General features: G+C 46.4%; 1 protein-coding gene across 1 annotated transcript in view; it reads right to left on the bottom strand.

Annotated features, from left to right (window-relative positions):
* Window positions 1-23,772, bottom strand: part of TAF2 (TATA-box binding protein associated factor 2) — a gene marked incomplete in the record, with an annotated part of 136,773 nt that extends 113,001 nt beyond the window's left edge. The window contains 6 exon segments of the mRNA XM_056522670.1: window positions 3,852-4,083; window positions 6,199-6,340; window positions 7,818-7,936; window positions 8,130-8,290; window positions 9,981-10,035; window positions 23,540-23,772. Coding sequence (XP_056378645.1) covers window positions 3,852-4,083; window positions 6,199-6,340; window positions 7,818-7,936; window positions 8,130-8,290; window positions 9,981-10,035; window positions 23,540-23,592 — 762 coding nt within the window.
* Between the last annotated feature and the right edge of the window lie 4,046 nt (window positions 23,773-27,818).

Below are 27,818 nucleotides of genomic sequence, written 5' to 3'. Positions count from 1 at the left end.
CCGGCCCCATTGCCTCCCCCATCCCCGGTTTTATAATTACCTGTTCCGGGGGTCCACTCTACATCTGGCTCCGGTGGCGTCCTCCCGAACTGTCACTGTGCACATCGCGCACGTCACTGCGCACAGCGTAACACAGGAAGCAGCAGGAGCAAGAAGAAGCGTGGGCACCGGGAACAGGTAATTATAAAACCGGGGATGGGGGAGGCAATGGGGCCGGGGCGGTGCGGTGGGGGGTGCAACGCGGTGCGGTGGGGCGGTCGCGGTGGGGCGGTCGCGGTGCGGGGCATTATCGGCAAGGTAATTGGGAAAAAAGGCCATGCGGAAAACCATCTGGCCGACTGGAATAGGATTTCTGAGCGCACAGGGTCACTCCACTCAACCTTCCACAGAAGGCGGGGAACTGGAGTGTGGCCTATCTAACGAACGACCTCGTGGTGTGGAAGACCCAACAGACAACGGACTGTCTGACTGGCATCAATCCCGTGAACCTGCAGGGACCCTCCTCCATATCCCTCACCCAGTAGTGAAGTACGGGAAACCTGGCTAAGTCCGCGGCAGCCCAAAGTCAGCTCCTGATATCAGAGACCGAAGGCGGTGGAAACTGAGCAGACAAGAGTCTGGCTGAAAAAGAACTCCTCCAGGTGCTAGCAAAAAAGGGGGACAGTAAGATAGGCAATAACTGTGCCCCTTTGCTAAAGGTGGGAGGGCGGGTTCCCCGGAGATAGGGGAAGAATGGGGAGCCGTGGAATGCATCCCTGTCATCCCGTATAGGGTCCAAGGACACACTGGGTCAGTTCTACGAATAGCACGCACAGCAGTGGGGAACCGGAGCCCCAGCCGCAGATACATCAGCCGTGTGACAGGCGGCAGAGGAAACCATGCAGACCACTGTCTGGCTCACTTGTATGGGTCCATAGTAGACAGCGAGTCATTCCGTCAGACACCTAAAACAGTAGTGAGGTACCGGAACTCCAGCCACAGATACATCAGCTGTGTGATAAGAGACATGAGGTGTAGGAAACCACTGTCTGGCTTACTGGTATGGGTCCATAGAAGACAACGGGTAATTCCATTGGACACCTCGCACCAGCAGTGGGGTACCGGAGAGCCAGCTGTGGACGCGGCAGCTGTGAATGACAGGTGAGACACTGTCTGGCATAATGATATAAGGTCTATGACCCGCAGGAATATTCCCATGGAGAGCTGCGTTGGGTGTGGGGATCCGGAGCACTAACCGCAGATGCGGTAAAAGTGGAGAAAGGAATCACATAGCATGACATGCCAAGAACACCTCAAGGATGGGTGGTCGGCAGACCTGACAGATGAGGAAGCTCAAAAGGAAACTTGAGTGTCTGCCAGGAACGCAAAAGAGCTTGCACATGACATTGCACTAAGTGGTAAGAGGGAACAGACTGCTAGAATATATCCCCCGGTAGGTTCCAAGAGAATGTGAAACCCGGGCAATAACCCGCCGCGGCGGTCTGCATATGTGCTAATTTATCCCCTGTGACAGTGAGCAACAATGCAGATATTAAACTGATGAGAAAAGTGCAATATAAGTATTGGCCGTAAGAGGGTGCCCAACCCCACCAAATGGGCCGAGTGACCAAGGAATATTTTATTTATATTCATTTTATTTATTTATTCATTTATTTTTAAATCTTGTGTTAAAAACTATACAATATACAATAATGTGGCTGGAAGGGAGCATGGAAACAGGATGCCTGATGAAGCTGCGAACCTGCAGTGAAACACGTTGCGTTTTGGGAATTAAACTACCCGTGATTTTACAGTGTTTTTGATTGTATCCTGCGCCTCGTGGAGCCGGCGTCTATCTTGAAGCCATAACGATTTTCTAATAGTGCTGTGAAGACAGAATGTGAAACTTTGGCCCCCAAGTTAGGTGCTAAGTTTGAATTCATAGTGATTTAGACAAATGACTATCATGCCCAGCGCAAATAATTGTTGTTTTTTATGTTTGTATGAAAAAAAAACACAGAGGCCCACTTTACGCATGTCGCTGCCCAGTCTGGCAATTAAAGAAGAGTGTTGCTAAATTGCCCTAATAAGGTCAGAGATGTGAAATGCATATCGCCCGACGCCCGGGACATGCAGTTCCGGGCGCCGGGCAGGTGAATTTTTCCGGCCCTTAGTCCTGCTTTGGGCAAGCAGGGCCGGACCTGACAAGCGCGGCGGCGCTCAGCAGTCTGTATGGAGCAGGCTCCAGACTCCTGCCCACTCCATACTCAGCAGCACCCAGCTGATTTCAGTAGCCGGGGGCCACCGCTAATAGCCAGCATGCGGCAATCGCCGTGGCTGGCTATTAACCCTTTAGATCGCCGCTGTCAAAGCTGACAGCAGCATCTAAAGGGACATGTGAATGCTCCCTGGTGGGCTAGTGGGGTGGATCTAATGATTCCTCCTAAAAGTCTAATAAAGTGTTAAAAAAAAAAAGTTTAAATAAAAGTTTGAAAGACACACATTAACCCCTTCCATGTTAAAAGTTCAAATCACCGCCTTTTCCTATATAAAAACATGTAAACATTATAAAAATAAAATATATTTAGTATTGCTGCGTGCGTAATTGTACAAACTATTAAAATATAATATTATGTATCCCATACGGTAAATGACGTAAATGTAAAAAAAATAATAATAAAATAAAAAAACAGAATTGCAATTTTTATAATATCCCAGAAAAAAAAAGTTAAAAAGCGCTAAAAAAATCAGATCAATACCAGAATGGTACAGATACAAAAAAAAAAAAAACTGATCATGTCGCAAAGAATTAGCCCTCATATAGCCTGGTATGCAAAAAAAAAAAAAAAAAAAAAAAATTTAAACTATTTCAAAAAAAGCTACAGGGGTCAAAAAATTGCAATAAAAAAATTTCAAAAAAGTTAAATTTTTTTTTTTTTAAACTAAACAAATCTGGTATTGCTGTAATCAGGCGGCCTAAAGTATCAAAACAACATGTTAGCTCAGCCACAAGGTAAATGGTGTAGAAAAGAAAACCACCAAATCTGCAAAATTATCTTTTACTATTTCAATTTCACTTCACCGATTAGAGAGAGAATATATATATATTTTTATTTTTTTTTTGTTTTGGAGCATATGTTATTGAAAAATTAAAAGGTATCGTTATAGTAGGTAGTTATGGCTATTATAGGGCCCGGAGGAAAAAAAGAGTGTAAAAGTGGATCGTCATGAGGGACAAGTAGAGTTTGCTCCGTTTTAGTTCCGTGGACAAGTAGTTTTTTATTAAATTTCCACACCCCTGAAGGCACAAGTTCTGAATGGACAAACCCTTTAAGTTGTCCAGAGATCTCTCGTGAACCATGCACCTATGTCAATAGAAATGAAGAGAGAGTCCAGCGTGGCAATTCAAGCAATGCTCGGTACTTTATTCAGCAATCAGCCAACATGGAAGATAGGTGACGCGTTTCGGCCACAGTGCGTAGCCTTAGTCGGCTACGTCACGACTAAGGCTACGCACTGTGGCCGAAACGCGTCACCTGTCTTCCATGTTGGCTGATTGCTGAATAAAGTACCGAGCATTGCTTGAATTGCCACGCTGGACTCTCTCTTCATTTCTATTGCTATTGTTGGACTGGGGTCCGGTCCTGTCCGTGTCGTGGCGAGGGCACAAGGGTGAGCTGTGTCAACTCTGCTCTGCTCATGCACCTATGTCATATGGACCAGATCAGGACAGGAATTCAACCTCTAAATTGAAGCAATAAATGTATTTAATTCACCAATGAATAAGATTTATTAACTTGGAAACCTATTAAAATGTCTTCTTTAGCCTCTTTCCTACCAATGCATAAACAGTGAGAAGGGATCACAATTACCTCATGCATATAAGGGTCCACAAGAATCTCAAATGGTCCCACAGCAAGAGAAATGTTCGGAGATGCTGTCGGGATCAGCAGAGTGTAATGAAAGGTTTTCTTCCTCATGTCGTGAGTGTAAACAGTTTCCACTAGATCTCCATTGGATACGGCCACCATTGAGGCATCTACTGTAAACTCCAACTTCCAGGTGCAAAGCTCTGAATAGGAATCCACACAAGGAAACCAAAACCTAAAAAGGTAAACATCACACACAATACAAAAATTAAAGGGGTATTCCAGGCAAAAACTTTTTTTTTATATATCAACTGGCTCCGGAAAGTTAAACAGATTTGTAAATTACTTCTAATTAAAAAATCTTAATCCTTCCAATAATTATTAGCTTCTGAAGTTGAGTTGCTGTTTTCTGTCTAACTGCTTTCTGATGACTCACATCCCGGGAGCTGTCCAGCTCCTATGAGGATATTCTCCCATCATGCAAGGGATATTCTCCCATCATGCACAGCTCCCGTGACGTGACATCATCATTGAGCAGTTAGACAGAAAACTTCAGAAGATAATAACTATTGGAAGGATTAAGATTTTTTAATAGAAGTAATTTACAAATCTGTTTAACTTTCCGGAGCCAGTTGATATATATAAAAAAAGTTTTTGCCTGGAATACCCCTTTAATCATAGGTGCTTTACTGAATAAGTAGAAATCTGGTTTTAAGCCTCCATATCACACTAGCGGTAAAACACCTTTAGGTCAATGCAAGACAGAGCTCACCTACTAGGACAGTGTTTCCCAACCAGGTTGCCTCCAGCTGTTGCAAAACTACAACTCCCAGCTTGGCCGGACAGCCTTCGGCTGTCCGGGCATGCTGGGAGTTGTAGTTTTGCAACAGCTGGAGGCAACCTGGTTGGGAAACACTGTACTAGGATATCCCATACAGACAGTAATAGTATGAACCTCTTGTTTCTGCTGTGCATAAGGCCCCAGACACTAAAGCAGGAGCATTTTACATCAATTTGAAATGTTTTTTGTCTACTGTAATGTTAAATCATCTGTCCAGAACCTGGGGTACTATAACCACTTTCTCCGAAACATTTGAAATTTGGTTTCACTGTAGCGATACTGTACTGTAGAATAAAGGTAACAAATCTATATTAAAAAGAAGTGCAATTAGCAATGGTGCAAAAAAATAAAAATAAATGCTTAATGAAGAGTAATCAATATATTATATATACACCCTGAAATGGACAATTTGGGTTATAAAAAGGAAATGATGGTAGGGGGTCTAACCTCTGAACTCAAGGGGCTAAATTCATGGGGAGGGACAGCATGTACTGCCCCCTGCTTTCAAGATGAGAACAGGGACAAAGGGGCCCTTATTCTTAGGGCAGGGCTTGGCAAAATCCAAACACCAGGTCGCAATGGGAACTGAAAGTTTTGTAGTGGTTTCTCTCAGCCTTTTCTAAAAGAAAAAGAAAAATGTTTTACTTACCTCCGCCTCTGTTCACATGCCGATGTCACCTGTGTCACATGAGCAATGGATGTCAGGTGACCGCCACAGGCAGAACAGGGGATCACCAAGGGAGCAGAGGCAAGTAAAACGATTTTTTTTCTCTCCTTTGAATGAGGGGATACTAACGGATGTGACACAGATGAGGGGACACTAATGACTGTGACACAGCAAGAAATGAAGGGACAATAATGACTGTGACACAGGGATAGATGAGGGGGACACTGATGACTGACACAGGCAGAGATTAGGGAACACTAATTGCTGACTGAGGAAGAAATGAGGGGACACTAATGAATGTGACAGAGGGAGAAATGAGGAGGACACTAATGAATGTGACACAGGGAGAGATGAGGGGGACACTAATGAATGTGACAGAGGGAGAGATTAGGTGACACTAATGAATGTGACAGAGGGAGAGATGAGGTGACACTAATGAATGTGACACAGGGAGAGATGAGGAGGACACTAATGAATGTGACACAGGGAGAGATGAGGTGACACTAATGAATGTGACAGAGGGAGAGATGAGGAGACACTAATGAATGTGACACAGGGAGAGATGAGGAGACACTAATGAATGTGACAGAGGGAGAGATGAGGAGACACTAATGAATGTGACACAGGGAGAGATGAGGAGACACTAATGACTGATGATATGACGTCACACTGCATTACATGACATGCAAGATCCTGGCTCCTAGATTCATAAAATTTGTCAAGCCCTGTGGTAAGGGACTCTGGTCAGTCCAAAACCATTTTTACTGAAAGAATCATGTGTTGTAGTTCAGATATGGAGGTGATGAAGAAGAAATGCTTGCCAAATGACCAATGAAACTTACCTGGTTGAATTCTGATATCCATAGGAAAACACATGAGCCCCTCTCTCTGCCATACTTCCTTCAACATTGGGGACTACAAAATGAAGGCCACCTTTTGGCTGATCCAGGGAAAACTCAATATAGACTTTCAACACCTTCAACTCTACAAGATTGAGAAGAAAGAATTATAAACAAACTGCACTAAATGACAATTGTATCAGTAAAGGTCCATGAGGTTGGACCCTGAACGATAGATAGAGATTCCCACTAGTCTTTTTTTGAAGATGCCTTCATATGAAAACCCCCCAAAAATTGTAATGAGCCTAATGTTTGCGATAGGAATATCTCTGCTTGAAATATAACATTCATTGTTAATATTGTCATTTAAAGATTTTCTTTCGCTGCGCCATGATCTGTAGATTTTATTTTATTTTTTCTGAGATGTGATCAAAAATGACAGAAAGTGATGATTTAATAGTTTAGACATAGTCTAAGTTTTGTTTTGTTTATATAGGACAGTGTAATGCATATAAATTTAACTTCTCGAAAAAATCTGTGCCCTACGGATCAAAACTACAGATAATGGTGCAAAAAATGAGCCCTCATACATCCCTGTATAGGGGAAAAAAGTTCTCGGGGTCAGAAGAGGACAATTTTAATAAAACTTATTTTCTTAGAAAAAAAAGGGATTTTTGTCTTACCGTAAAATCCTTTTCTCGGAGGATCCATTGGGGGACACAGACCTTGGGTATATGCTGTTGTTGCTCAAGTCTCATAGCAACAACAGCATATACCCAAGGTATGTGTCCCCCAATGGAGCAAAAAGTAATAAAAAAAAAAAAAAAAAAAAAAGCAGTAAGACAAAACCTATATTAACACTATCAGTATCTATGTAATCATATTGACATACAGAGGATAATGTGTCATTTTTACTGAAAAGTGTACTGCGTAGAAGTGGAAGCCCCCATAATTTCCAAAATGACAGGTTTTTTTTATTTATTTTGCCCCACAAATAAATTTCTGGCTTCATCATAGATTTTGTAAATGAGATGAGAACAACTGATTGCGCATAAAGCAAGCCCTCATATGAGTCTGTAGGTAAAGAATTGAAGGAGGTATGGCCATTAGAAGACAAGAAGGAAAAAACTAAAGTGCAAAAAAAAAAAAATTTAAGAGGTACTCCGCCCCTTGACATCTTATCCCCTATATAAAGGGGAGGGGATAAAATGTCTGATCCGGTCGATGGGACCCCCCACGATCTCCTGCACAGCACCCAGAAATCAGCTGCACGGAGCGAACTTCCCTCCATGCAGGATGTCGGGAAATCACAGCCGTCACGTCTCCTCCATTCGTGTCTATGGGAAGAGGCATAAAGGCTATGTACTAAACGTCACGCCCCCGTCCATAGTGAAGTTGGGGGGTGGGTCATAAGGTCACGAGCACGGAAGCCCCCAACTTCTGTGTTTAAAACGCTGTGGTGCCAGCCCCGAGATCACAGGGGATTCCAGCACCTGGACCCTCTGCAATCAGACATCTTCTCTCCTATACTTTGAATAGGGGATAAGATGTCTAGGGGCGGAGTACTCCTTTAAAGGGTTAATAAAGTTCGCCCAAAGTGTACTTGTGTGCCCCCGAGTTACCGTCGACATGTTTCCACAGTTCTGATGGGACTTTAATGCAGAGTTCTCCGTTTCCTGCGTCTGGGTCGACTGCACTGACAGCTGCTACATATGCATTGGAGAAGTAGTTGAGGTTGCGCCTAAATTAAAAGGAAAAACGTATTAATCTGTTTGTCTCGTGATGTAAGAAAGATAATGATATTATACTAGATACAACAGGCAGAGCAAAGAGCATAAATTATATTTTTATACTGGTACAAGCACCTAAAGTCGCCTGCTTCTCTGCCGGCAGAACCCCCTGGTCCCTTATTACCTCTCTTAGGGATTACTCACTGTTTGGTCTCGTGGTGACACACTTCCAGCGTGGGGTCATTGTAGATAAACGCTGCCTCTAGATCATTCACCTTCACTCGATAGATCCTGCACTGTTTGCTGTTCAGCTTGATCCTGTTCAGATTGGTGACCGTGGGGAAAATCGTCAGCTCCACGAAACCCTACATGGAAGATGGAAAAGGAGGTCTGAGGCTGCACATTAATATTGCTTCACCCACTAAGTATATAGTTACTGGAATGGACAGGATGCAGTGTATAGTGGAGACATACAGTCAGCTGCAGCATTGCTCCTATATAATGAACGGTGACGTAGAGAAAGGGTATATAGCAGACGACTGACTCATATACATCTCTCCCCATATTCCTCCATCCATAAATGGACGTTACTGGAGTAATTGAGCCAGAGAGCTGCAGCGAATTAATTCGAGCCAGCACAGTTGTTACAAGCTGTAGATGGTATTGGTATCAGCCCCTAAGCCGTTGGCTCTCCGGGCATGCTGGGAGTTAAAGTTTTGCAACATCTGGAGGGCCACAGTTTGAGACCACCGGCCCAAGCTTTTCTTCCCCAGGAGAGGAGAGCGGGAACTGGAATGGGGATAGAGACACTGAGAATTGTATGGTAATATGGAATGTGATTATCTGGCCTCATCAGGAAGGACCACGGATGGATCATCAGAGAAAGCTATATAGAAGCGACAGGTAAGACGGACAGAGAATAGGAAGAGGAGGTGGTGGAGGGTAAGGAGGGAAGAGGAGGTGGTGGAGGGTAAGGAGGGAAGAGGAGGTGGTGGAGGGTAAGGAGGGAAGAGGAGGTGGTGGAGGGTAAGGAGGGAAGAGGAGGTGGTGGAGGGTAAGGAGGGAAGAGGAGGTGGTGGAGGGTAAGGAGGGAAGAGGAGGTGGTGGAGGGTAAGGAGGGAAGAGGAGGTGGTGGAGGGTAAGGAGGGAAGAGGAGGTGGTGGAGGGTAAGGAGGGAAGAGGAGGTGGTGGAGGGTAAGGAGGGAAGAGGAGGTGGTGGAGGGGAAGGAGGGAAGAGGAGGTGGTGGAGGGTAAGGAGGGAAGAGGAGGTGGTGGAGGGTAAGGAGGGAAGAGGAGGTGGAGGTGGAGGGGAAGAGGTGGTGGTGAAGGGGAAGGAGGAAGAGGAGGTGGTGGAGGGGGAAGGAGGAAGAGGTGATGGAGGTGGAGGGGAAGAGGAGGTGGTGGAGGGGAAGAGGAGGTGGTGGAGGGGAAGGAGGGAAGAGGATGTGGTGGAGAGGAAGGGGGAAGAGGAGGTGGTGGAGAGGAAGAGGAGGTGGTGGAGGGGAAGGAGGAAGAGGATGTGGTGGAGGGGGAAGGAGGGAAGAGGATGTGGTGGAGGGGGAAGGAGGGAAGAGGATGTGGTGGAGGGGGAAGGAGGGAAGAGGAGGTGGTGGAGGGGAAGGAGGATAGAGGAGGTGGTGGTGGGGAAGGGGGAAGAGGAGGTGGTGGTGGGGAAGGGGGAGGAGGTGGTGGTGGGGAAGGGGGAGGAGGTGGTGGTGGGGAAGGGGGAGGAGGTGGTGGTGGGGAAGGGGGAAGAGGAGGTGGTGGTGGGGAAGGGGGAGGAGGTGGTGGTGGGGAAGGGGGAAGAGGAGGTGGTGGTGGGGAAGGGGGAAGAGGAGGTGGTGGTGGGGAAGGGGGAAGAGGAGGTGGTGGTGGGGAAGGGGGAAGAGGAGGTGGTGGTGGGGAAGGGGGAAGAGGAGGTGGTGGTGGGGAAGGGGGAAGAGGAGGTGGTGGTGGGGAAGGGGGAAGAGGAGGTGGTGGTGGGGAAGGGGGAAGAGGAGGTGGTGGTGGGGAAGAGGGAAGAGGAGGTGGCGGAATAGGAGGAGGCATACTCACTATTACAGATTTCCGCTGGAAGTTGATATTGTTGATGCAGACGACCTGGTGAGTCGTGTAAGGAGAACACAGAGAGTCACTTTATAACATATAATACACACACACAGGTACACAGTACACAACACACACACACAGGTACAGGTACACAGGACACAACACACACACACAGGTACAGGTACACAGGACACAACACACACACACAGGTACAGGTACACAGGACACAACACACACACACAGGTACAGGTACACAGGACACAACACACACACACGTACACAGGACACAACACACAGGTACACAGGACACAACACACACACGTACACAGGACACAACACACAGGTACACAGGACACAACACACACACACGTACACAGGACACAACACACACACGTACACAGGACACAACACACACACAGGTACACAGGACACACACACACGTACACAGGACACAACACACACGTACACAGGACACAACACACACGTACACAGGACAACACACACCTACACAGGACACAACACACACCTACACAGGACACAACACACACCTACACACACACACACAGGTACACAGGACACAACACACACACACAGGTACACAGGACACAACACACACACGTACACATGACACAACACACACACAGGACACAACACACACACAGGACACAACACACACACGTACACAGGACACACACACGTACACAGGACACACAGGACACGTACACAGGACACAACACACGTACACAGGACACAACACACACACGTACACAGGACACAACACACACACGTACACAGGACACAACACACACACGTACACAGGACACAACACACACGTACACAGGACACAACACACACGTACACAGGACACAACACACACGTACACAGGACACAACACACATGTACACAGGACACAACACACACGTACACAGGACACAACACACACACACACACACACAGGTACACAGGACACAACACACACACACACACACAGGTACACAGGACACAACACACACACGTACGTACACAACACACACACGTACACAGGACACAACACGTACACGTACACAGGACACAACACGTACACGTACACAGGACAAAACACACACACGTACACAGGACAAAACACACACACGTACACAGGACAAAACACACACACGTACACAGGACACAACACACACGTACACAGGACACAACACACACACAGGACACAACACACACACGTACACAGGACACAACACACACACGTACACAGGACACAACACACACGTACACAGGACACAACACACAGGTACACAGGACACAACACACAGGTACACAGGACACAACACACACACACAGGACACAACACACACACACGTACACAGGACACAACACACACACGTACACAGGACACAACACACACACGTACACAGGACACAACACACACACACGTACACAGGACACAACACAGACACACGTACACAGGACACAACACACACACGTACACAGGACACAACACACACACGTACACAGGACACAACACACACACACGTACACAGGACACAACACACACACACGTACACAGGACACAACACACACACACGTACACAGGACACAACACACACACACACGTACACACACACACGTACACAGGACACAACACACACACACACGTACACAGGACACACACACACACACGTACACAGGACACAACACACACACACACGTACACAGGACACACACACACACACACGTACACAGGACACACACACACACACACGTACACAGGACACACACACACAGGACACACACACGTAGACAGGACACAACACACACGTACACACGTACACAGGACACAACACACACACGTACACAGGACACAACACACACACACGTACACAGGACACAACACACACACACGTACACAGGACACAACACACACACACGTACACAGGACACAACACACACACACGTACACAGGACACAACACACACACACGTACACAGGACACAACACACACACACGTACACAGGACACAACACACACACACACACACACACGTACACAGGACACAACACACACACACACGTACACAGGACACAACACACACACACACACAGGTACACAGGACACAACACACACACACACACACACAGGTACACAGGACACAACACACACACACACACACAGGTACACAGGACACAACACACACACGTACACAACACACACACAGGACACAACACGTACACAGGACACAACACACACACGTACACAGGACACAACACACACACGTACACAGGACACAACACACACACACACGTACACAGGACACAACACACACACACACGTACACAGGACACAACACACACACACACGTACACAGGACACAACACACACGTACACAGGACACAACACACACGTACACAGGACACAACACACACACACACACGTACACAGGACACAACACACACACACGTACACAGGACACAACACACACACACACACGTACACAGGACACAACACACACACACACACGTACACAGGACACAACACACACACACACACACGTACACAGGACACAACACACACACACACACGTACACAGGACACAACACACACACACGTACACAGGACACAACACACACACACACACGTACACAGGACACAACACACACACACACACGTACACAGGACACAACACACACACACACACGTACACAGGACACAACACACACACACACACACACGTACACAGGACACAACACACACACACACACACACGTACACAGGACACAACACACACACACGTACACAGGACACACACACACGTACACAGGACACACACACACGTACACAGGACACACACACACGTACACAGGACACAACACACACACACACACGTACACAGGACACAACACACACACACACACGTACACAGGACAAAGGACACAACACACACACACACACATACACAGGACACAACACACACACACACACACACGTACACAGGACACAACACACACACACACACACGTACACAGGACACAACACACACACACACACGTACACAGGACACAACACACACACGTACACAGGACACAACACACACACGTACACAGGACACAACACACACACACGTACACAGGACACAACACACACACGTACACAGGACACAACACACACACGTACACAGGACACAACACACACACGTACACAGGACACAACACACACACACACACGTACACAGGACACAACACACACACACACACGTACACAGGACACAACACACACACGTACACAGGACACAACACACACACGTACACAGGACACAACACACACACACGTACACAGGACACAACACACACACACACGTACACAGGACACAACACACACACGTACACAGGACACAACACACACACACACACGTACACAGGACACAACACACACACACACACGTACACAGGACACAACACACACACGTACACAGGACACAACACACACACACACACGTACACAGGACACAACACACACACACGTACACAGGACACAACACACACACACGTACACAGGACACAACACACACACACGTACACAGGACACAACACACACACACGTACACAGGACACAACACACACACACACAGGACACAACACACACACACACAGGACACAACACACACACACACACGTACACAGGACACAACACACACACACACGTACACAACACACACACACACACACGTACACAGGACACAACACACGTACACGTACACAGGACACACACACGTACACAGGACACACACACGTACACACGTACACAGGACACAACACACACACACGTACACAGGACACAACACACACACACGTACACAGGACACAACACACACACACGTACACAGGACACAACACACACACACACACACAGGACACAACACACACACACACACACAGGACACAACACACACACACACACACACACACGTACACAGGACACAACACACACACGTACACAGGACACAACACACACACAGGTACACAGGACACAACACACACACACACACACACACACACAGGTACACAGGACACAACACACACACAGGACACAACACACACACGTACACAACACACACACGTACACAACACACACACGTACACAACACACACACGTACACAACACACACACGTACACAGGACACACACGTACACAGGACACACACGTACACAGGACACGACACACACACGTACACGACACACACACGTACACAGGACACGACACACACACGTACACAGGACACGACACACACACGTACACAGGACACGACACACACACACGTACACAGGACACGACACACACGTACACAGGACACGAAACACACACACGTACACAGGACACAACACACACACACGTACACAGGACACAACACACACACACACGTACACAGGACACAACACACACACACACACACGTACACAGGACACAACACACACACACACGTACACAGGACACAACACACACACACGTACACAGGACACAACACACACACACGTACACAGGACACAACACACACACACGTACACAGGACACAACACACACACACGTACACAGGACACAACACACACACGTACACAGGACACAACACACACACGTACACAGGACACAACACACACACGTACACAGGACACAACACACACACGTACACAGGACACAACACACACACGTACACAGGACACAACACACACACGTACACAGGACACAAAACACACACACACACACGTACACAGGACACAACACACACACGTACACAGGACACAACACACACACACACACACGTACACAGGACACAACACACACACACACACGTACACAGGACACAACACACACACACGTACACAGGACACAACACACACACACACACGTACACAGGACACAAAACACACACACACACACGTACACAGGACACAACACACACACACGTACACAGGACACAACACACACACACACACGTACACAGGACACAACACACACACACACGTACACAGGACACAACACACACACACGTACACAGGACACAACACACACACACACGTACACAGGACACGACACACACACACACGTACACAGGACACGACACACACACACACGTACACAGGACACGACACACACACACACGTACACAGGACACGACACACACACACACGTACACAGGACACGACACACACACACACACGTACACAGGACACGACACACACACACACACGTACACAGGACACGACACACACACACACGTACACAGGACACGACACACACACACACGTACACAGGACACGACACACACACACACGTACACAGGACACGACACACACACACACGTACACAGGACACGACACACACACACACGTACACAGGACACGACACACACACACACGTACACAGGACACGACACACACACACGTACACAGGACACGACACACACACACACACAGGACACAACACACACACACACACGTACACAGGACAACACACACACACGTACACAGGACAACACACACACACACGTACACAGGACACAACACACACACACACGTACACAGGACACAACACACACACGTACACAGGACACAACACACACACACGTACACAGGACACAACACACACAGGACAACACACACACACGTACACAGGACACAACACACACACACACACACACGTACACAGGACACAACACACACACACACACGTACACAGGACACAACACACACACGTACACAGGACACAACACACACACACGTACACAGGACACAACACACACACACGTACACAGGACACAACACACACACACACACACACGTACACAGGACACAACACACACACACACACGTACACAGGACACAACACACACACACACACGTACACAGGACACAACACACACACACACGTACACAGGACACAACACACACACACACACGTACACAGGACACAACACACACACACACACAGGACACAACACACACACACACACAGGACACAACACACACACACACACACGTACACAGGACACAACACACACACACGTACACAGGACACAACACACACACACGTACACAGGACACAACACACACACACGTACACAGGACACAACACACACGTACACAGGACACAACACACACACACGACACAACACACACACACACGGACACAACACACACACACGTACACAGGACACAACACACACACACGTACACAGGACACAACACACACACGTACACAGGACACAACACACACACACACGTACACAGGACACAACACACACAGGACACAACACACACACACACGTACACAGGACACAACACACACACACACGTACACAGGACACAACACACACACACACGTACACAGGACACAACACACACACACACGTACACAGGACACAACACACACACACACGTACACAGGACACAACACACACACACACGTACACAGGACACAACACACACACACACGTACACAACACACACACACACGTACACAGGACACAACACACACACACACGTACACAGGACACAACACACACACACACGTACACAGGACACAACACACACACACACACGTACACAGGACACAACACACACACACACGTACACAGGACACAACACACACACACACGTACACAGGACACAACACACACACACAGGACACAACACACACACACAGGACACAACACACACACACGACACAACACACACACACACGTACACAGGACACAACACACACACACACGTACACAGGACACAACACACACACACACGTACACAGGACACAACACACACACAGGACACAACACACACACACGTACACAGGACACAACACACACAGGACACAACACACACATCGGAACACAGGACACAACACACACACACGTACACAGGACACAACACACACGTACACAGGACAGGACACAACACACACGTACACAGGACACAACACACACACACACACGTACACAGGACACAACACACACACACACACGTACACAGGACAGATCACACACACATACAAGTACACAGGACAGATCACACACACATACATGTACACAGGACAGATCACACACACATACATGTACACAGGACAGATCACACACACATACATGTACACAGGACAGATCACACACACATACATGTACACAGGACAGATCACACACACATACATGTACACAGGACAGATCACACATACATATACACAGGACAGAACACACATACATATACACAGGACAGATCACACATACATATACACAGGACAGATCACACATACATACATGTACACAGGACAGATCACACATACATACATGTACACAGGACAGATCACACATACATACATGTACACAGGACAGATCACACATACATACATGTACACAGGACAGATCACACATACATGTACACAGGACAGAACACACATATGTACGTATGTACACAGGACAGAACACACATATGTACGTACGTACACAGGACAGAACACACATATGTACGTACGTACACAGGACAGAACACACACGTACACAGGACAGATCACACACATACATGTACACAGGACAGAACACACACGTACACAGGACAGAACACACACATACATGTACACAGGACAGAACACACACGTACACAGGACAGAACACACACGTACACAGGACAGATCACACACATACATGTACACAGGACAGAACACACACGTACACAGGACAGAACACACATATGTACGTACGTACACAGGACAGAACACACACGTACACAGGACAGAACACACATATGTACGTACGTACACAGGACAGAACACACACGTACACAGGACAGAACACACATATGTACGTACGTACACAGGACAGAACACACACGTACACAGGACAGAACACACATATGTACGTACGTACACAGGACAGAACACACACGTACACAGGACAGAACACACATATGTACGTACGTACACAGGACAGAACACACACGTACACAGGACAGAACACACATATGTACGTACGTACACAGGACAGAACACACACGTACACAGGACAGAACACACATATGTACGTACGTACACAGGACAGAACACACACGTACACAGGACAGAACACACATATGTACGTACGTACACAGGACAGAACACACACGTACACAGGACAGAACACACATATGTACGTACGTACACAGGACAGAACACACACGTACACAGGACAGAACACACATATGTACGTACGTACACAGGACAGAACACACACGTACACAGGACAGAACACACATATGTACGTACGTACACAGGACAGAACACACACGTACACAGGACAGAACACACATATGTACGTACGTACACAGGACAGAACACACATATGTACGTACGTACACCGGACAGAACACACATATGTACGTACGTACACAGGACAGAACACACATATGTACGTACGTACACAGGACAGAACACGTACGTACACAGGACAGATCACACACGTACGTACACAGGACAGATCACACACATACATGTACACAGGACAGAACACACATATGCACGTACGTACACAGGACAGAACACACACGTACACAGGACAGAACACACATATGCACGTACGTACACAGGACAGAACACACACGTACACAGGACAGAACACACATATGCACGTACGTACACAGGACAGAACACACACGTACACAGGACAGAACACACATATGCACGTACGTACACAGGACAGAACACACACGTACACAGGACAGAACACACATATGTACGTACGTACACAGGACAGAACACACGTACACAGGACAGAACACACATATGTACGTACGTACACAGGACAGGACACACATATGTACGTACGTACACAGGACAGGACACACATATGTACGTACGTACACAGGACAGGACACACATATGTACGTACGTACACAGGACAGGACACACATATGTACGTACGTACACAGGACAGGACACACATATGTACGTACGTACACAGGACAGGACACACATATGTACGTACGTACACAGGACAGGACACACATATGTACGTACGTACACAGGACAGGACACACATATGTACGTACGTACACAGGACAGGACACACATATGTACGTACGTACACAGGACAGGACACACATATGTACGTACGTACACAGGACAGGACACACATATGTACGTACGTACACAGGACAGAACACGTACGTACACAGGACAGATCACACACGTACGTACACAGGACAGATCACACACGTACGTACACAGGACAGATCACACACGTACGTACACAGGACAGATCATACACAGGACAGAACACACACATACACGTACACAGGACAGAACACACACATACACAGGACAGAACACACACATACATGTACACAGGACAGAACACACACATACACAGGACAGAACACACACATACATGTACACAGGACAGAACACACACACACATGTACACAGGACAGAACACACACACACATGTACACAGGACAGAACACACACACACATGTACACAGGACAGAACACACACACACACATGTACACAGGACAGAACACACACACACACACATGTACACAGGACAGAACACACACACACATGTACACAGGACAGAACACACACACACATGTACACAGGACAGAACACACACACACATGTACACAGGACAGAACACACACACACATGTACACAGGACAGAACACACACACACATGTATGTACACAGGACAGAACACACACACACATGTATGTACACAGGACAGATCACACACACACATGTATGTACACAGGACAGATCACACACACACATGTATGTACACAGGACAGATCACACACGTATGTACACAGGACAGAACACACATGTACACAGGACAGAACACACATGTACACAGGACAGAACACACATGTACACAGGACAGAACACACATGTACACAGGACAGAACACACATGTACACAGGACAGAACACACACATACATGTACACAGGACAGAACACACACATACATGTACACAGGACAGAACACACACATACATGTACACAGGACAGAACACACACATACATGTACACAGGACAGAACACACACATACATGTACACAGGACAGAACACACACATACATGTACACAGGACAGAACACACACATACATGTACACAGGACAGAACACACACATACATGTACACAGGACAGAACACACACATACATGTACACAGGACAGAACACACACATACATGTACACAGGACAGAACACACACATACATGTACACAGGACAGAACACACACATACATGTACACAGGACAGAACACACACATACATGTACACAGGACAGAACACACACACATGTACACAGGACAGAACACACACACACACACAGGACAGAACACACACACACACACACAGGACAGAACACACACACACACACATGTATGTACACAGGACAGAACACACACACACGTATGTACACAGGACAGAACACACACACACGTATGTACACAGGACAGAACACACACACACGTATGTACACAGGACAGAACACACACACACACACACACACAGGACAGAACACACACATACATACATGTACACAGGACAGAACACACAGGACAGATCACACATACATACATACATGTACACAGGACAGAACACACACATACATGTACACAGGACAGAACACACACATACATGTACACAGGACAGAACACACACACATGTATGTACACAGGACAGAACACACACACACACACAGGACAGAACACACACACACGTACACAGGACAGAACACACATATGTACGTACGTACACAGGACAGAACACACACGTACACAGGACAGAACACACATATGTACGTACGTACACAGGACAGAACACACACGTACACAGGACAGAACACACATATGTACGTACGTACACAGGACAGAACACACACGTACACAGGACAGAACACACATATGTACGTACGTACACAGGACAGAACACACACGTACACAGGACAGAACACACATATGTACGTACGTACACAGGACAGAACACACACGTACACAGGACAGAACACACATATGTACGTACGTACACAGGACAGAACACACACGTACACAGGACAGAACACACATATGTACGTACGTACACAGGACAGAACACACATATGTACGTACGTACACCGGACAGAACACACATATGTACGTACGTACACAGGACAGAACACACATATGTACGTACGTACACAGGACAGATCACACACGTACGTACACAGGACAGATCACACACATACATGTACACAGGACAGAACACACATATGCACGTACGTACACAGGACAGAACACACACGTACACAGGACAGAACACACATATGCACGTACGTACACAGGACAGAACACACACGTACACAGGACAGAACACACATATGCACGTACGTACACAGGACAGAACACACACGTACACAGGACAGAACACACATATGCACGTACGTACACAGGACAGAACACACACGTACACAGGACAGAACACACATATGTACGTACGTACACAGGACAGAACACACGTACACAGGACAGAACACACATATGTACGTACGTACACAGGACAGGACACACATATGTACGTACGTACACAGGACAGGACACACATATGTACGTACGTACACAGGACAGGACACACATATGTACGTACGTACACAGGACAGGACACACATATGTACGTACGTACACAGGACAGGACACACATATGTACGTACGTACACAGGACAGGACACACATATGTACGTACGTACACAGGACAGGACACACATATGTACGTACGTACACAGGACAGGACACACATATGTACGTACGTACACAGGACAGGACACACATATGTACGTACGTACACAGGACAGGACACACATGTACGTACGTACACAGGACAGGACACACATATGTACGTACGTACACAGGACAGGACACACATATGTACGTACGTACACAGGACAGAACACGTACGTACACAGGACAGATCACACACGTACGTACACAGGACAGATCACACACGTACGTACACAGGACAGATCACACACGTACGTACACAGGACAGATCATACACAGGACAGAACACACACATACACGTACACAGGACAGAACACACACATACACAGGACAGAACACACACATACATGTACACAGGACAGAACACACACATACATGTACACAGGACAGAACACACACATACACAGGACAGAACACACACATACATGTACACAGGACAGAACACACACATACATGTACACAGGACAGAACACACACACACATGTACACAGGACAGAACACACACACACATGTACACAGGACAGAACACACACACACATGTACACAGGACAGAACACACACACACATGTACACAGGACAGAACACACACACACATGTACACAGGACAGAACACACACACACATGTACACAGGACAGAACACACACACACATGTACACAGGACAGAACACACACACACATGTATGTACACAGGACAGAACACACACACACATGTATGTACACAGGACAGATCACACACGTATGTACACAGGACAGATCACACACGTACACAGGACAGAACACACACGTACACAGGACAGAACACACATGTACACAGGACAGAACACACATGTACACAGGACAGAACACACATGTACACAGGACAGAACACACACATACATGTACACAGGACAGAACACACACATACATGTACACAGGACAGAACACACACATACATGTACACAGGACAGAACACACACATACATGTACACAGGACAGAACACACACATACATGTACACAGGACAGAACACACACATACATGTACACAGGACAGAACACACACATACATGTACACAGGACAGAACACACACATACATGTACACAGGACAGAACACACACATACATGTACACAGGACAGAACACACACATACATGTACACAGGACAGAACACACACATACATGTACACAGGACAGAACACACACACACATGTACACAGGACAGAACACACACACATGTACACAGGACAGAACACACACACACACACAGGACAGAACACACACACACACACAGGACAGAACACACACACACACACATGTATGTACACAGGACAGAACACACACACACGTATGTACACAGGACAGAACACACACACACGTATGTACACAGGACAGAACACACACACACACACACACACACAGGACAGAACACACACATACATACATGTACACAGGACAGAACACACAGGACAGATCACACATACATACATACATGTACACAGGACAGAACACACACATACATGTACACAGGACAGAACACACACATACATGTACACAGGACAGAACACACACACATGTATGTACACAGGACAGAACACACACACACACACAGGACAGAACACACACACACACATGTATGTACACAGGACAGAACACACACACACGTATGTACACAGGACAGAACACACACACACACACACACACACAGGACAGAACACACACATACATACATGTACACAGGACAGAACACACAGGACAGATCACACATACATACATACATGTACACAGGACAGAACACACACACAGTAAACACCACACAAAGATACTTATAGTTTGTATGGTCGGGGGCTCTCGAAGCCCTTGTCTCCCTTCTTCCTATTCATGGTGCCCGCTCCGCAGCCAGAGGGCCCTCGGCTCCTCTCCCAGGCTCCGCGGCCGCCGGGGGCCCCGGTGTCAGGGGCGGAGCCGCGCTGTTGCTATGGTTACCCGGCGCTCCCCGTCCCCTGCAGCAGCCCAGCGTCTCTCCCGCTCTCAGCTCTGTGCCCCGACCGGCAGCACTTCCGCTTCCCGCACAGCTCTCTTCTCGCGAGATTTCCGCTAATCACGTGACCGCAGATTTACCTACCGCCATCTTTGATTTGGGAAAACAAACATTCCCTAGTGTAGTCACGTGTGAGATTACCAGCAAGATTTCACACAGTGTAACCCTCATGTACAGTTCATATGACCCGAATTCTGTTCCGACCTCCACATCAAAATTTCCGTCCTCTTCACACTATGGATTTTTTTTCTCTCACTTTGTTGCTTGTGTAATCCATACCTCTTCCCTCTCCAAAACCACATCCCATTGTTTTCAATAGGAATCTAAGTTTTTTACTAAACACACATGGGGAGATTCATCAAAATTAGTGTAGAGGAAGAGAGGTGCAATTGCCCATAGCAACCAGATGGCTTCTTTCATTTTTAACAAGGCCTTTAAAAAATGAAAGAAGCGATCTGATTGGTTGCTATGGGCAACTGAGAAACTTTTCCTCTGGACAGGTTCTGATAATTCTCCCCCACAATGCAGAATTTTCAGCGTAGTTTCGTCGGCTGTCCGGGCATGCTGGGAGTTGAAGTTTTGCAACATCTAGAGGGCCACAGCTTGAGACCACTGATTTAAAGAATCCCAAGAAACTTTAACCCCTTAAGGACTGAGGGTTTTTCAGTTTTTGCACTTTCGTTTTTTCCTCCTTACCTTTTAAAAATCATAACCCTTTCAATTTTCCACAAAAAAATCCATATTATGGCTTATTTTTTGCGTCACCAATTCTACTTTCCAGTGAGTCATTTTACCCAAAAATTCACGGCGAAGCGGAAAAAAAAATCATTGTGCGACAAAAGCGGAAAAAAAAAAACGCCATTTTGTAACTTTTGGGGGCTTCCATTTCTACGCAGTGCATATTTTGGTAAAAATTACACATTATTCTGTAGATCCATACGGTTAAAATGATCCCCTACTTATATAGGTTTGATTTTGTCGCACTTCTGGAAAAAATCATAACTACTTGCAGGAAAATTTATACGTTTAAAAATGTCATCTTCTGACCCCTATAACTTTTTTTATTTTTCCACGTACAGGGCGGTATGAGGACTCATTTTTTGTGCCCTGATCTGCAGTTTTTAACGGTACAATTTTTGTTTTGATCGGACTTTTTGATCACTTTTTATTCATTTTTTAATAGTATAAAAAGTGACCAAAATAGAATTTTTTTGCATGTACGCCATTGACCGTGTGGTTTAATTAATTACCGTATATATGTTTATAGTTCGGACATTTACGCACGCGGCGATAACACATGTTTATTTTTTTTTTATTTACACTGTTTTTTTTTTTATGGGAAAAGTGGGGGTGATTCAAACTTTTCTTAGGGAAGGGGTTAAATGACCTTTATTAACACTTTTTTTTCACTTATTTTTTTCAGTGTTATAGGTCCCATAGGGACCTATAACACTGCACACACTGATCTCCTATGCTGATCACTGGCATGTATCAACACACCTGTGATCAGTGTTATCGGCGCTTGACTGCTCCTGCCTGGATCTCAGGCACGGAGCAGTCATTCGTCGATCGGACACCAGTGTCCTGTAAGCTGTTCGGGACGCCGCGATTTCACCGCGGCGGTCCCGAACAGCCCGACTGACTAGCTGGGATACTTTCGCTTTAGAAGCGGCGGTCAGCTTTGACCGCAGCTTCTAAAGGGTTAATACCGCACATTGCCACGATCGGCGATGTGTGGTATTAGCCGCGGGTCCCGGCCGTTGATGAGCGCCGGGACCGACGCGATGTGATGCGGGGTCGCGGGGAACTTCCTGTGCATCATAACAGCAGCTAATAAGTACTGGAAGGATTAATATTTTTTAATAGAAGTAATTTACAAATCTGTTTAACTTTCTGGCACCAGTTGATTTAAAAAAAAAAAAGTTTTCCACCAGGGTACCCCTTTAAGCAGCTTGTCTGGAGTAAGAAAAACATAGCTGCTTTTGTTAAAAAGAAAAAAAAAAAAAAAAGCCACCCCTCTCCAAAAAATTCCAATTCGTTGTAATATTGCACCAACACATAGGCAGAGTTCACTAATCCACTTCCCCCCAGCGCCCCCCCCCCCACCTTAAAATAGGGATAATATGTAACTTTTAATCATTTTGTAAATAAATATAAGCAAAAATAGAAAAAAAAAAAAAAAAGGGTTAAAAAACCCAGCACTTCTGGCACTATTTTGTACTCGTGCCCAATACCGCTATTCAAGCGGAAACTATATGTCAATCAATACCCTAGACCCATCTGCAGTGTGTATTGTGCTGATGTTAAAAACACTTTACCGAGGCCCCCCCCAACATGTTTTGTCACCTAAGTGACGTCCTCAAGGGGCCGGAGCATAGTGACATCAGTGCTCCACCATGATCGACAGTAATCAGACCCAGTGCGAACACACTCCGGGGACTGATTTTAACGGGGTGCTGCGTGCAACATCACAGGGGTCCCCAGCGGCAGAACCCCCGCAATCAGGCATCTTATCCCTTATCCTTTGGATAGGGGATAAGATGTCTAAGTGCCGGAGTACCCCTTTAATGGTTTATTTATAAGCATTTGATTGGACAGAATAATACTGCTAGCAGGTTTGTATGTTTTTTTCCTGGTCACTTCCAGCTGGTAAAATGTTTTTGTCACAGAACCACAGGGTCCATTATAGTCTATGAGGTTTTTGTTTTAATAATCTTTATGCAGAGCTGAGTTGTAATTTTTACTTGTGTCAGATTGATCCCTATTAGGCCTAGTTAGGAGTTTTAGATCTTAGCTCGGTCTCTTATCAACCATTATATGTGCACAGAGCAAAGTATAGGGGATAAGATGTCTGATCGTGATGGCGCCCCCTCCCATAGACATGAATGGAGGGGGCTTGGCGTGACATCTTGTCTCCAGTCCCGGAAAGACAGAGGTTTCCGAGACTGGAGCAGCAGCTCCGCATAGAACGCAGGTGCTTTATGGAGATCACGGATCGTGGGGGTCCCAGCAAGGTAGCTATAGATTAGATTGATTGCTAAGTCATGGATTTGCATTTTTCCTCCGTATCCAAAGTAACAGAATTCGTAGGTAGTGATAATAAACCAATTTCTATTTATTCCACCATTTGCCATGAAGGAAATTTTCCCCGTTTTTTTTTTTTATTAAATAATGGAATAACATGTCCACTTGACAATTGTTAAATTGTGCATCCAACAACATTGCAAGTATTTAGCTTATTGGTCGGTGCTAGAGATGAGCGAACTTACAGTAAATTCGATTCGTCACAAACTTTTCGGCTCATCAGTTGATGACTTTTCCTGCATAAATTAGTTCAGCTTTCCGGTGCTCCGGTGGGCTGGAAAAGGTGGATATAGTCCTAGGAAAGAGTCTCCTAGGACTGTATCCACCTTTTCCAGCCCACGGGAGCACCTGAAAGCTGAACTAATTTATGCAGGATAAGTCATCAACTGCAGAGCCGAAAAGTTAGTGACAAATCGAATTTACTGTAAGTTCGCTCATCTCTAGTCGTTGTTGTGGACAATGTTTTTTCTTGCATTTTTTTCTGCACCAATGTTACTCAAACCGGATGAGAAATCATGGACCTGAGATTCAGTATTTAAGGTTTTAAAACGGTACCTGTCATCAGTAAGAAAAAATTAATAATTTATAGATTAGCCTATTTCAATTTCCTTTCTAATATAAATCTTTATAAAATTGTTTAACTTTGTGTGTTAAGCTAACCCCTAAAAGTTTGGAAACTAGGGGTCCTCCTTCTGGTCCTTGCAGAGACAAAAGTCAGAAAATGCAGATGGTACCTCAGCTCAGTACAGTGTACAGGAGAGTTTAGGGGGGGGGGGGTGCGACCTCAGCCAATTACAGCCATCTCACACTGAACTGCTCTGGGCTGTGTGTAGCAGAGTGAGGGAGGAAGTTCTCCCCTGTATGGATTCAGATGAGGTCACACCTGCTGGGGAACGCCCCTTCCCAGTCTGTGGCGCTTACCGAGACTGAGCAAAAAATACAGAGCAATATCAAGGTAGAAAAAATTACGCAATACACAATACC

This window comes from Hyla sarda, chromosome 5 (genome assembly GCF_029499605.1).
Source record: "Hyla sarda isolate aHylSar1 chromosome 5, aHylSar1.hap1, whole genome shotgun sequence".
NCBI lineage: Eukaryota > Metazoa > Chordata > Amphibia > Anura > Hylidae > Hyla > Hyla sarda.
Note: the sequence above shows the minus strand (reverse complement) of the source record. Positions and strands in the feature narration are given on the sequence as shown.